The sequence below is a fragment of the Cheilinus undulatus genome, linkage group 4, assembly GCF_018320785.1.
Source record: "Cheilinus undulatus linkage group 4, ASM1832078v1, whole genome shotgun sequence".
NCBI classification, from domain to species: domain Eukaryota; kingdom Metazoa; phylum Chordata; class Actinopteri; order Labriformes; family Labridae; genus Cheilinus; species Cheilinus undulatus.
Window position 1 is genome coordinate 1,373,510 of NC_054868.1, and position 13,250 is coordinate 1,386,759.

The following is a 13,250-nucleotide window of genomic DNA, read 5'->3' on the forward strand; positions in this document are numbered from 1 at the left end:
CATGTTTACGTTTGTGTAGCATCTCCTCTTCTTTTACCGTCTGCACAAAAGTGAACATGAGGAGGCTAGTTGCTGGAGTTTTGGGGGAGGAATGTTGTCCCATTTTTATCTGCCATCAAATTCAAAATGAGCTAATATTTCCATGAAATGGTGAAATGTCTCAGTTTCATCTGATATGTTGTTTCTGTTCTGTTGTGAATAAAATCTGTGTTTATGAGATGATCATTTTCACAGCACCCCAACCTGTTCAGTAGGATTTAAGGACAGGAAATCAGATATCTCCTGTTTTGTACTTTTTACCAGATTTGGCTAACATGATTGATCTCTTAATTTTACAAACACCTGATCTTTACTCTTCAATAATTCAGAGCTGTAGACTTCCATTACCATCTCTTCTTTGACCTTCTCTCTCAGACACCTTTGCCAGTAAGGTTGCCGCCATCCAGGACCAGTACGCTGATGCCTCCATCGGCAACGTGACAGGAAGTAACGCTGTCAACGTCTTCCTGGGTATTGGTGTGGCGTGGTCCATCGCCGCCATCTACCACTGGAGTAAGGGCCAGGCGTTCAAAGTGGACCCAGGCACGCTGGCCTTCTCCGTCACGCTCTTCACCATCTTTGCCTTCATCTGCATCGCCGTCCTCCTCTACCGCCGCCGGCCAGAGATCGGGGGCGAGCTCGGCGGTCCCAGAATCCCCAAAATCCTGACCACCTGCCTGTTCTTCAGCCTGTGGTTGATGTACATCGTGTTCTCCTCACTGGAGGCTTACTGCCACATCGAGGGCTTCTAAGAGTCCTGCTTCTAACGGCGCCTGACCAACCATCTGATCCACTTCTAAAGGGCCTTGGGCTCCGGTTCTCACGGGTTCACATCATTTCTGATTTTTTCATAAAGGTTCAGAGGTCAGATCACACAAAGCTGACAGGATCTGAAAAACCGGACTTTGATGGGTTTCATGTTTTTAAGGACTTTTTGTTTGATAGATTTTCTAACAGACCGACGTGTTTCTAAACATGGATGGAAATATGCGGCTAACAGTGGTGCAGATGGCCTTGCAGTTAGGTCCCGCCCCATGTATGTGATTGGTCCTGGTTCAAATCCAGCCTGTGTGCGCTTTTCCTGCACATCATTCCCCATTCCCAACTCTATCCACTGCCCTTCCCTGTAATAAAGGCCCAAAGTGCCCTAAAAAAATTGAAATACAAATGTACGTTTATGGGATAAGACACACGACTTTCAGGGTTCCTCCAAAGGTTCCTCAGCGAGAGTCAGAATTTTCCTCAAGTTTCTGATGTTTTCGAGGGAGCTTTAAAGATTCTGCTCATTTTTAAGGTTGTTTTTAATCTCCTGGTTTGGATGAATGTGTAAAGTACATTTTAGGTTCTTAATGGTTTATGGACGGTTCCAGTAGGTCCAGTCACAGTTTCTTGGTTTAGATGTGAACTTTGTTTCTGACCATCTTCATGGTTCTTCCCAGCTCTCTCTGGTGTCCATGTTAGTCTCAGAAACCATCGGCTGAACCTTCAGCTCATGTTTAACTTTGTTATTTTCTGTGACTCGAGTTTTTCAGCCACGCCCACTGCTTTGACCATGAGAAGCTGATGGATGAAACGTTTCACCCAGAAGGCATTTCTGAACTGGGGATGGAGTAACGTTCATTTAAAGATGGCGGACTCTAGATTTGGTTTTAAGAAGATGCTGCTGGTCTCTGCCGGTCTTTAACCGGACTCTGCAGCCCAGTGATGCTGAACTCTCAAACACAGACTCCAGTCGACTGCAGCAGCAGTGGAAATATGAAAGCGTATGTTTGTTTGTGTGTGAGTGCTTACGTAACCTCTACGAACACTGAGAGGGCAGGACGCCATCAGAGCGATCTGTGATTCGATTGGTTGTTCCTAAGCAGCAGCAGATTGTCAGATGGATGCTGATCATGCTCAACAACGTGGTTCAGATGTAGGAGCGCTCAGGTCTGCGAGGTGTTAAATTCAAATATTAAAGAACAATGAGTGAAGTGTTGCTTATTTCCATTAATACTCACCTTCCTCCTCTCTGATTGGTCCATCGTTAGCCGTTCAAATGCAGAAATAACTCCACACAGAGCAGCAGGACATTGTTTCTACTTTGGTTTATTGTTTCAAACATTCAGTACATTTCTGTCACTGTTTAAAGGGTTAAAGTTGTGCGGCAGTGAGCAGCGACAGGCAGACGCACAGAAAACACCAAACACCAAAAACGTCACATTCTGAGGAGAATCTGCAGCTCCAGAATCGTAGAAACAGTCCGCCGTTTGTTCATATTTAAAGGTTTATAAATCTAAAATCTAAAGAGTGGAATAAACTGAATAGAGCTCTGCTTTTCCAGCGGTTCTCAACTGGTGGGTCAGGACCAAAATGTGGGTCGCAGAGCTGTTTTCAGCAGGTCAAGAAAGAAATGGGTAAGAATATGGAGCCATGAGTGCATTCTAATGTTTTAAGGTCATGACTTTTGATTTTGGGCTCAGCCTTTCCATTCTATCCTCTTTTTTTCTGTAAAGCCGGTTACACACCGCCGCGCTCGAACTACCCTGAAAACCGCCTCCCTGCCGGTGGAGTCCCCCAAAATGCCGAGTGTTTTTTAAAGTAGCTGCTGCCGCCGCGGTACGAGGCGGCAATGAAGTAAAGGTGCTTTGGTGAACGTCACAGCAGAGCCCGCCCACAAGTCCACCCCCCCCCCAAAATACGTAGAATACCTCACAATCTCTGTATATCAACATGTATAATGTACTATAAAACGAAGGCAAAAATACGGTTCCATCATCAAAATAATTCCCCCTAGAAAATAAGTTTCAATGGTTGGTTCCACAGTTGTTCTTCTGGTTGTCTTTGTACGACGGTAAAGTCGTGTGGTAGAGCTCAGGATATTCCGACACCAACATTATGAGCTCCTCCATTTTTTGCTTTGACCCGTGAAGCCTGCTATTTCTGGGTTCTCTCCCTCCTTCGATGTTATTGGCTGCTGCCAGGCGGCTGCCGCCAGAAAGTTCAACACGTTGAACTCTGAGCAGCAGGGCAAAATCTATGCGCGTTCACGTGGGCGGCAACCGCTTCTGGGCTTACCGCCGTGGTTAAAAACCGCTTCCCGTCTGCTGCTCGTCCCTCATTAAAATGACTGGAGGCGGTGAGTTGCCACGCAGCGGTGTGAAAAGGGCTTTAACAACCTCTTTGTTCTCTGAATGTGATTGTGCTCTTGCATTTTTCTTTTAAGGAACTGACCAATCAGAAACAGGTAGAATGATGTAAGCTCTGCCTGTTGTTGCCGTGCAGTTCTACAGGAGAGATTTGCTTTGATCTAGGGATGGGAAACACCAGTTATTTTTAATTTGACACAATTCTGATACTTTTTAAAGTGATTTTACCGATACTGATACTGATACCTTTGAATAAAGTATGGGACTATCAATATTTTAAGAGCTACACATTTCAGATGAATAAAAAGATTCAGGTATTATTTAGAGAAACTTCAATTAAATTAAGACGTTTGTGCAAGCATGTACATAATAAATTAAATTAAATTAAATAAGTTAAATGAAATGAAATGAAATTAGATGAAATTAAATTATTAAATTAAATTATGAAAATAAATTAAATTATTTAATGAAAATAAATAAAATAAAATTATTAAATTAAATTAAGTAATTAAATTGAATTAAATTAAATTATTAAATTAAATTAAATTAAATTAAATTAAATTAAATTAAACTAAATTAAATAATTATAACACAACCTTATAAATAAAATTAAAACATCAACAACATAAAAACGCCCAAATTCTTTTCTTTTATAAAAATTCAGATAGTAGACATTAACTAGCCAACTATAGCCACTAGTTCCAAGCAAGAATTTAAGAAATACAAGTCTTCATATATTTACATAAAAACATTAATTTTTTATGTTTCCACGACTACATGTTGTGGTTTTGGTATGTGGCATAGGAAAATTTTATAGCTCTTATTATCGAGATAATGAGAAAATTCCTTGAGACATTTCCAACCTATCTCAGGAAAACTGAATAAAATCAAATGTTTGTTTTTAATGATGGGCTTTTGAACATGTTTAACCCTTCTCCTTGTTCAGTCATGGGGTTTTTTTTCCATTTTGACTTTATAAATTTGAGTAGTAAAATATGTTGAATAAAATTTAGGTCACAATTTCTGCTGTGGGGGTGGTGCTGGACCCTGGACCAGTTGAGAACCACTACTTTGGGCTGCGTCCTGTTTTCACATATGTGGGATTAAGATGTCATCAGATGGTTTCACATCAGGCATCCGAGCCCAGGTCAGAATAAAACCTGTTCATTGGGTCAGTGAGAGCAAGGGCATACCTTAGTCAGGCATTGTGTCCAAGCCTGTTTAAAGAGGCGTCTCAGGCAGGATTTCTGTACTCGAGATGTGAATTCAACCGTGCTCGAGTATGGGCAAAGTTATAAAGTCAACTTTCTGCAAAAACTGTCGTATCTGTGGAGCACGGGACCATCTCCTCCTCTGAGCCATAGATAGGTGTGGAAGTAGGATGAGGCTCATTGCTGGCATCTCAGAAATTATAAAACATACATAGAAACAGGATAGACTCCTTTGTCCTCATGGTTGTCTCTTCTTCTTTCTTCGTCTTGGTGGATTTTCAAACCGACTACGTTCATACCGTCTCCTACTTTACCAGACTGTTTATAGGCAATCGTGCCCAGATGTGAATGCAGACCATGCTCGATCACGGCACAAAACTACCATGGCTAACGTGCTAACACCCTATACAGAACAGCAGCTGTTTGCACACAGAGTTGACCATGTCCCATGCAGTGGTTCATGGCTGGTCACAACTGATTATTTGTCCAGATTTTCCTCAATCTGTGGTGTCAACACCATTGTTTTACTGCTCCTGATCCAGTCAGAGCCTCCCTGATGTGGAATCATAAATATCGGATGTTTGGTAGTTTGGTTTTACGTGGTTTTTTAGAAAACCGAACTAAACACCAGTAAGGGGGGCTGGCCTCCTCCTGCCCATTGGCTGTTATGAGGGCCGATATTAAGAAGATAACTGGGTTTATAGAGTTTCATCACAGAGCTAATTCTCTACGTCGAGCAGAAGTATCACGTTAACTTCAAACTGCTTTGGAACCAGTCTGATTGTCTTTTCGATGTTAGCCGTCAACGTCCTCGAAACATCGACTGAACATGAAAATGCTCACTGGGATGTTTGGTTCATTTACAGAAGATTCTAACAGTCACTCCACAGAGTTTTGTTGGCTCAGACAGTTTTTAGCAGCTCCACAAACATCCAACGGCAGTTTTTGAGTTCCAGAAATAAAGTCATTGACAACTACTTTGAAATAAGTTAGCATCATTAGCTTTAACGTCATCATTATAAATATTTTCAGACAAACACACGAGGCTGTGTGCAGTATTTACAGTAATAAATATCCAGAATTCATAGAAATTATTAGAAATAACTTACACAGTAGAAATATTTCTATTCCAACAGAATGACGGAAAAAGGGGGGGTTCAGGGTTTGTTGTAGCTGAAGATCCCCACAGGAAAGTGTTTGACGTGAGTCGGCCACTGAGCCGCCAGCTGGAAAAACTTCACATCATTCCACTCGACCCCGTCAATGGAGACTGAGAGAGAGACAGAGAGACAGAGAGAGGGGGAGGGAGAGACAGAGAGAAAGAGATAGAGAGAGAGAGGGGGAGACAGGAAGAGAGAGAGAGACAGGGAGAGAGAGAGTTAAAGAGATAGAGAGAGGGGAGACAGAAAGGGAGAGACAAAGAAAGGAAGAGACAGAGAAAGGGAGAGACAGAGAAGGGAGAGACAGAGAGAGGGAGAGACAGAGAAAGGGAGAGAGAGAAAGGAAGAGACAGAGAAGGGAGAGACAGAGAAAGGGAGAGAGAGAGAAAAGAAGACACAGAAAAAGGGAGAGACAGAGAGAGGAAGAGACAGAAAGGGAGAGACAGAGAGAGGGAGAGACAGAGAAAGGAAGAGACAGAAAAAGGGAGAGACAGAGAAAGGGAGAGAAAGAACGGGAGAGACAGAAAGGGAGAGACAGAGAGAGGGAGAGACAGAGAAAGGTAGAGACAGAAAAAGGGAGGGACAGAGAAAGGGAGAGACAGAACGGGAGAGACAGAGAGAGGGAGAGACAGAAAAATAGAGAGAGAAAGAGAGAAATGGAGAGAGACGGAGAGCAAGGGAGACAGAGAAAAGGAGAGACAGAGAGAGGGAGAGAGAGAGTTAGAAGAGATAAAGGTGGTTCTGTCATCAAAGTAAAAACAGCTGATTTAACCATCTCCATCCTCTGATGAGGCCATGTTTTTGTGACGTTTCATTCATGGTGGGAAGTAAAAGGTAGTGGCCTCAAATATGAGAGAAATTCGACCACATTACATGTTAAAAAACACGTTTGATAAACCATTAGCTAGCATCAGATCAAAGCTAACCTGAAGCATTTACATGTGATATTAAAAAAATGAAAGAAGTGTTTTAATAGAAGATAATTACAATAATTTCGGAGCTAATTAGTAAAAGATGCCATGAAAATTAGCATGTTTGTGTGATTACCTCTTAGTGTGTGTTGGTGTTTGGAGGTGCAGATCAGTCGACTGATTCCTTCAATCAGCTGACTCCTTGACTCCGCCTCCTTCTCCTTAGTCTTCTTACTGAGAAACATAACTGACAGACCCGACCTTCGTCATCATCATCATCATCAGAACAGCCATAGTTATCATCACCATCATCATCATCATCCTCACCTTTCTTGTTCTTCTCCTTGGTCACCACCGTCATGCTCATCAGTTCTCCTCCACTGATCCTCGACACCTGCAGAGCTCTGAAGTTACTCTTCAGTGTGTTCTTCATCCCCACCTCCTTCTTCCTGTCCCCTCCTCCTCCTCCTCCTCCCTGACAGCTCCAGTAGTCCACCTGCAGACCCATCACCTCTGTGGGACAGCTGATCAGACACAGAGAGGTTACCGTTCTCATCAGTGAGTAGAAACCTTAAATATCATTAAAAGGCAGTTAATAGGAGCTACCTGATGGACGGAGAGGGGGGAGGCGTCGACGTGATGCTGATTGGTCCAGGTTGGGAGGGAGGAGACCCCAGGATGACATCATCAGAGTCGACTGTGGAGGGAAGCGTGATGAAGAAGGAAGAAAACATAAATAAATGTTTTATACTGTCATGGTTTTATCTGGTTAAAAAAAATGAATTTATAAACCATGACGTGTTTTTACAGAGGCTTTAGTATCCTGGTTTTAAAAAACAGTAAAGCCTTACCCAGATTCTGAGAGACCTGATTTTGCTACCTGGAGATCTTATAAAGAAATTAGGAAACGATGGTGTGTTAACACCTTACTGTGTTTCCTGACAGCTGCCAACAAATACGATGGAACCCACGTAGGTCTAAAACCCGTGCTTTTAATGGAAACGCTGATTTACTATTAAGATTATAAACCCTGAGAGCTACTGGGTAGAATAGAATGACAACTTGGGGTCTAGACTGGCCTGCATGCAAAAGGCAAGGATGGAATGTTTTGCAAGCACTGATGACATCATTTTCAAAGGCAAAGGGGGGATGTTTTATAAGCTTTGATGACATCATCTTTAAAGACATTGATGTAATGTTTTAAAAGCTTTGATGACATCATTTCAAACTTATGGATGGCATGTTTTATAAGTTCTGTTGATATCATCTTTAACGACATTCATGTAATGTTTTATAAGCTTTGATGACATCATCTTTAAAGACCTTGACAGAATGTGTTACAAGCACTGATGGCATCATCTTTAAAGACATTGATGGAATTTTGTATAAGCACTGATGACATCATCTTTAAAGACCTTGATGGAATGTTTAAAAAGCTTTGATGACATCATTTCAAACTTATGGATGGCACGTTTTATAAGTTCTGTTGATATCATCTTTAAAGACATTGATGTAATGTTTTAAAAGCTTTGATGACATCATCTTCAAAGGCAAAGAGGGAATGTTTTATAAGCTTTGATGGCATCATCTTTAAAGACCTTGACGAAATGTTTTATAAGCTTTGATGACATCATCTTTAAAGACCTTGACGAAATGTTTTTTAAGCTTTGATGACATCATTTCAAAGTTAAGGATGACATGTTTTATAAGATCTGTTGATATCATCTTTAAAGACATTGATGGAATTTTGTATAAGCCCTGATGACATCATCTTTAAAGACCTTGATGGAATGTTTAAAAAGCTTTGAAGACATAATTTCAAACTTATGGATGGCACATTTTATAAGATCTGTTGACATCATCTTTAAAGACATTGGTGGAATGTTTTTTAAGCACCGATGACATCCTCAGTGGAATGTTTTATAAGCTTTGATGACATCATCTTTAAAGACATTGATGGAATGTTTTTTAAGCACCGATGACATCCTCAGTGGAATGTTTTATAAGCTTTGATGACACATCTTTAAAGGCAAGGGTGGAATTTTTGATAAGCTTAGATTACATCATCTTTAAAGCCCTTGACGGAATGTTTTATAAGCTTTGATGACATCATTTCAAAGTTAAGGAGGGCATGTTTTATAAGATCTGTTGACATCATTTTTAAAGACATTGATGGAATGTTTTCAAAGCTTTGTAAGGGCATGGATGGAATGTTTTATGTTAAGTTTTGATGACATCATTGTCAAAGGCAGAGGACAGAATAGTGACACTGGTGAAATTGGGGCCTTTTCTCTCTATATTTGTCAAACAGCTGTCCACAACCAGGATACTGAAGTCCATGTGCATGCTTTCACTGACCAGGCACACATAGAGGTAAAGGGGAGGGAGTTAAGGAGGCCACAGGTGAGTATGATCTACCTGATGTGGACAGGAAGTTCTGCTCTACGATGCCGACCTTCACCAGCTGAGGACAGAAACCGCGAAAATCACTTAATGAAACATCTGAGAGGTGAAATAAGACACAGCTGAGACTCTGGGCTCTTAATCTGGTAACTCCAGTCTTTTATGTTTGCTCTAAGCAGACAGCTCCCCCTAGTGGATAAATTTCTAACATCTAACCCCACATAAATGCTACATTTAAATAGTTATGGTGGTTATATCATAAATGAGGCTTTATTTAAAGAATTAAAGGAACAATGATGAATGTTTCTTACCCCGATAAAAGGAACAAACTTCTGACAGGAGTCATCATCAGGGCTGAAAAAGAAGACCAGAGGTCATTTAAACATGAGACCCTGGGTTATACAAGACGAACAACTTCAGGATTTGTGTAGCTGCATTAAAGCAAACAGGACAAGAGATCTTGGAGGAGTACTGACTGGTTGATAAAGCTGAGGGCGGTTTGAATCATTTCTGCCCATTCCTTTAGGAATTTGGGGGGTGTGGGTTTGGGGAAATATACTTCTGATCAAACACATGAAATTAGAAATCCATCAGATGATTTGTATAAGAGTTATGGTAACTTCCTGTTAAATGGCGAGACACTGAAATGCTCGCCATCACCAGTGAGCTATCCTTTAATTAGACATGTCAGTGTTTTGAGGCCTGAAAATGTGTGCTTGAGCTTGACTGGTTCAGCACACTAAGATGAAAAAGAAATGTCTTTGTGTCACTTCCTGTTACCAGTAGGGGGCGCTATGATGACTTGTTTGTATGTGGGCGTGTTCACTGCGATACTGTTGTCTAATCAGAAACTGTAGAACACAGAGCAACGTATATAAAAGTTACAAGGGGTTAAAGTCATTTGGCACCAACGAAAAATATCTTATTTTGAAAAAGAGAGGAAGCTGGTGGACTTCCTGTTAGAATTAAGCTATTTGTCTAGGCAGGCTTTCTTGTAGGTCACATGATCACCCATATGCAGACCCAAAATCATAACCCCATGTTGAATGGTCTGCAGGGGCTGAATGTTTAAAGTTGTTTTGGAGGGGAAAAAACATCTTTTAGAGGAGGAAATCGTCAACAGGAAGTAGGGGGCGCGGTGACAAAGTAGTGATATTGATGTGTGAATTTTCCTGTGAAGTTTGGTGGTGATTGGCATAAGCACTAAATAGTTATATGACATTATTTGTGAAGGTACAAATCCAAATTCACTGTTTAACATTATTATAGATGAAGAGATCTGCAGGAGTGCATGTACAAAATGACATCCAATGATCCTTAGTGTTTATGACAGCATATGAGGTGCTCCTTTAATGCATTAGACAGTGGTTCTCAGACTTGCCTCAAGGCACACTAGTGTGCCTTGAGGCAAGTCTAGGTGTTCCTTGGTAACGTGTACAACCATACCTTATTACCATGACTTCATGGCAAGTAGCTTCCTGTAACCAGGTCTGCCCACAGATCTGGCTGGAAAACCCTGAGAATGTGCCCTCCCCAGTTGTTATTTATTGATGATATCAGTGTATGTCAGTTGGATCAGCAGCATTGGTACTAGCACCCTGGCTAACAGTTACCTCATTTAGAGCTGAAAAGCAAGGCAAGCTAATTTGGGGTTGATTGGATTGGTTCTTTTGACAGCTTAAACCATTTTGCTGCGTTTTTTGCATTTTTGTTACTTTCACTTTTGACCCATTTTTGCCACTTTTTGGAACGTTTTGCCACATTTAACCCATTTTTGCAACCCTTTTGCCACTTTTTGGCCAATTTTGCTATTGTTTGGCCATTTTTTTCCTCCTTCTTAATCACTTTTAACCCCTTTTTACCACCACATTGCAACTTTAACCCTTTTGGGCACTTTTCTGCCACTTGTGATCTATTTTGCCATCATTATGACACTTTCAACCCATTTATGCCACCTTTTGCCAATTTTCATCAACTTTTGCTTAAGTTTGACCACTTTTTTGCCCAATTTTGCCCTTTTTTATCCCTGTTAAACCAATTTTTACCATTTTTTTGCCACTTTTCTGCCACTTGTGATCTATTTTGGTTTTTTTTCAACCCCTTTATGCCACCCTTTTGCCAATTTTCACCCACTTTTGCCTTGGTTTGATCACTTTTCTGCCCAATTTTGCCCTTTTTATCACTTTAATCCCATTTGTACCACTTTTTTTTTTTTACAACATTTAACCCTTTTATGCCACTTGTAACCCATTTTTGCCACTTTGGTGACACATTCAACAAGTTTTTGCCAATTTTTACCCATTTCTGACTTTGTTTTGCCACTTTTGGCCCAATTTTGCCATCTCCATGATCCCCCAGTTGGCTGGGCCCCAGAAAGCTCTCCCCTTTATCACCCCTTCCTGGTCACCTTGTCAGTAACATTATTTAAAAAGTCTGTTTTATATCGATTTAAATATGGTGTGCCTTGAGATTTTGGCTTAACCTTAGGTGTGCCATGGGTGAAAAAAGTTTGAAGACCACTGCGTTAAACAATGCGACATATCTTTAATGACAGTTGAAGGTTTGATTGTGACTTTGGCAGACAGTTAGAGTACCTCTTGTGTTTACAGGTGAGCATGGCCTCAGAGATCGGGCACAGGTGAGAAACAGCAGCTCCGTTTAGGTACTGAGACACCCGGCCTGCAACCCCGACCGGATCTGTAGGACAAAACCAAAACAACATGAGAGTTTACCGTTTACCAAGAGCCAAACAAGGCAGCAGTTCACACAAAACCGTCTGCAAGATTCCTGATTTTCCAGCGTCTGCCTGAATCAAACTTCAGAGGTCGCTTACGTACCGAGAGGAGGCGGCTCCACCCGAGCGAACAGCTCCCTCCACGCGGCGTCCATGAACAGGCTGTTGAATTTACTGTCAAGAGCAGCCAGATACTTGGCAAGCGGGTGGGACCCTAGTGAGGTCATAAGACAGAGAGCATCATGGGAAAGTTCATGGTAAGTACTCCCTGTGCCTCAGTTCCAGTAAAGCAGGGGTGTCAAACTCAATCACAGCCAGGGCCGGATTCTGGATTCAGGTCTAACCTGAGGGCCCAACAGGGTCACCTTTTAAACCAGAAACTGTCAACCTCATTTCACCAGTAACAAAATACGAAAAAAAAGCACCACTGATTAATGACTTTGACATTTAAAAAGTAAGAAAAAAAAAAGTTTAAAGGCTCACAATCTGAGAAAAGTAAATTTAGTAGTTCAAAAAAGACATAGCTGAAATTGAAAAATATCTTTTTATAAAGGCAAATACACTAGAAAGAAAGTCAAAATCATGAGTTTAAAAGGTCAAAATATGAAATAAAAATTCTAATCATGAAATTAAAAGTCAAAATATGATTCAAAATTTTAAATTGTGAGTCTAAAAGGTCAAACTATGGGATTATGAAGTCAAAGTTTGGTGTTGAAAATATGAGGTAAAATACAACATAGGTCAAAATCTGAATTAAAAAAATAGAATATGAATCTTAAAACTCAAAATATTATATGAGAAGTCAAAATTATGAGTTGAAATGCTCAAAGTATGAAATTAAAAGTCAAAATCCTAAGTTTGAGCCCTAATTGTGAGATGCTAAATTGAAAATGTAAAATTAAAACACAAATTAATTTCTTTTCCCACATTCCTGACTTCTTATCTAAATATTTTTACTCCTTACTTTTCAGATTTTATGACTTAACAAGAATATCTTAAATCATCAGGATAAGTTCACATTTTTATACTGGAGGAAATCTGCAGACCTCAGACTGATGGGCCAGTTAGAACAGAGATATGAGATCATCTTGGGGGCCAGATATAACTGTTCCACTGGCTGGATTTGGCCCCCGGGCCTTGAGTTTGACACCCCTGCATTAAATGTTTCCATCAAACCAGAAGAGGTTCCTGACCCAATGTGGACTGAGAAAAGGAAGATCTGAGGAACTATAAGAGAGGAGACACGGCGGCAGATACTTTACCAACAGTCATGTATGGAGTCATTATTGCTGCAAAAATCAAGAGTGCATTTTAACATATTTTTGATTTAGGGCTCAGATTTTTCTTTAGTCTTTACATTTAAAATTAGTCAGTCAAGATTTCAAAATATCAAATGTGCTCAGGAGTTTTGCGACAGTAATGACACCACAGCATGCCCCCTCATTGGAAATCACTCAGCCCTGAGGCTGCAGTGAATCAGATTTCAATTAAACGTCACAACATCAACAGAGTTCAATAATAGAGAAAAATCAGCCATGACAGACACTAAACCGACCTTTCAGAGTCTGGAAAGTAACAGAAACAAAATATTGAAGACTAATTTCTATAAAACCAAAGTAATCTGGTTAATTGATCTGAAGATTATTTTTAGGGCTGTAGTCAAC

At 40.6% G+C, this 13,250-nt stretch overlaps 2 protein-coding genes across 3 annotated transcripts in view; one reads left to right on the plus strand and one right to left on the minus strand.

Annotated features, from left to right (window-relative positions):
• Positions 1-2,000, plus strand: part of slc8a1a (solute carrier family 8 member 1a) — a 39,011-nt gene extending 37,011 nt beyond the window's left edge. For both annotated transcript variants that reach the window (XM_041785928.1, XM_041785929.1), the window contains one exon: positions 415-2,000. In XM_041785928.1, the coding sequence (XP_041641862.1) occupies positions 415-791 (377 nt within the window). In that variant the 3' untranslated portion in view covers positions 792-2,000. The remainder of the gene's footprint in view (positions 1-414) is intronic.
• A 1,871-nt stretch (positions 2,001-3,871) lies between these two features.
• The window catches only part of LOC121507966 (phosphofurin acidic cluster sorting protein 1-like), a 34,088-nt gene continuing 24,709 nt past the window's right edge, over positions 3,872-13,250 (minus strand). The window contains exons 17-24 of the mRNA XM_041784398.1: positions 11,690-11,800; positions 11,447-11,549; positions 9,164-9,206; positions 8,868-8,913; positions 7,056-7,146; positions 6,777-6,973; positions 6,586-6,696; positions 3,872-5,648 (exon numbers count right to left, since the gene is read on the minus strand). Of these exons, the coding sequence (XP_041640332.1) occupies positions 5,536-5,648; positions 6,586-6,696; positions 6,777-6,973; positions 7,056-7,146; positions 8,868-8,913; positions 9,164-9,206; positions 11,447-11,549; positions 11,690-11,800 (815 nt within the window). The 3' untranslated portion in view covers positions 3,872-5,535. The remainder of the gene's footprint in view (positions 5,649-6,585; positions 6,697-6,776; positions 6,974-7,055; positions 7,147-8,867; positions 8,914-9,163; positions 9,207-11,446; positions 11,550-11,689; positions 11,801-13,250) is intronic.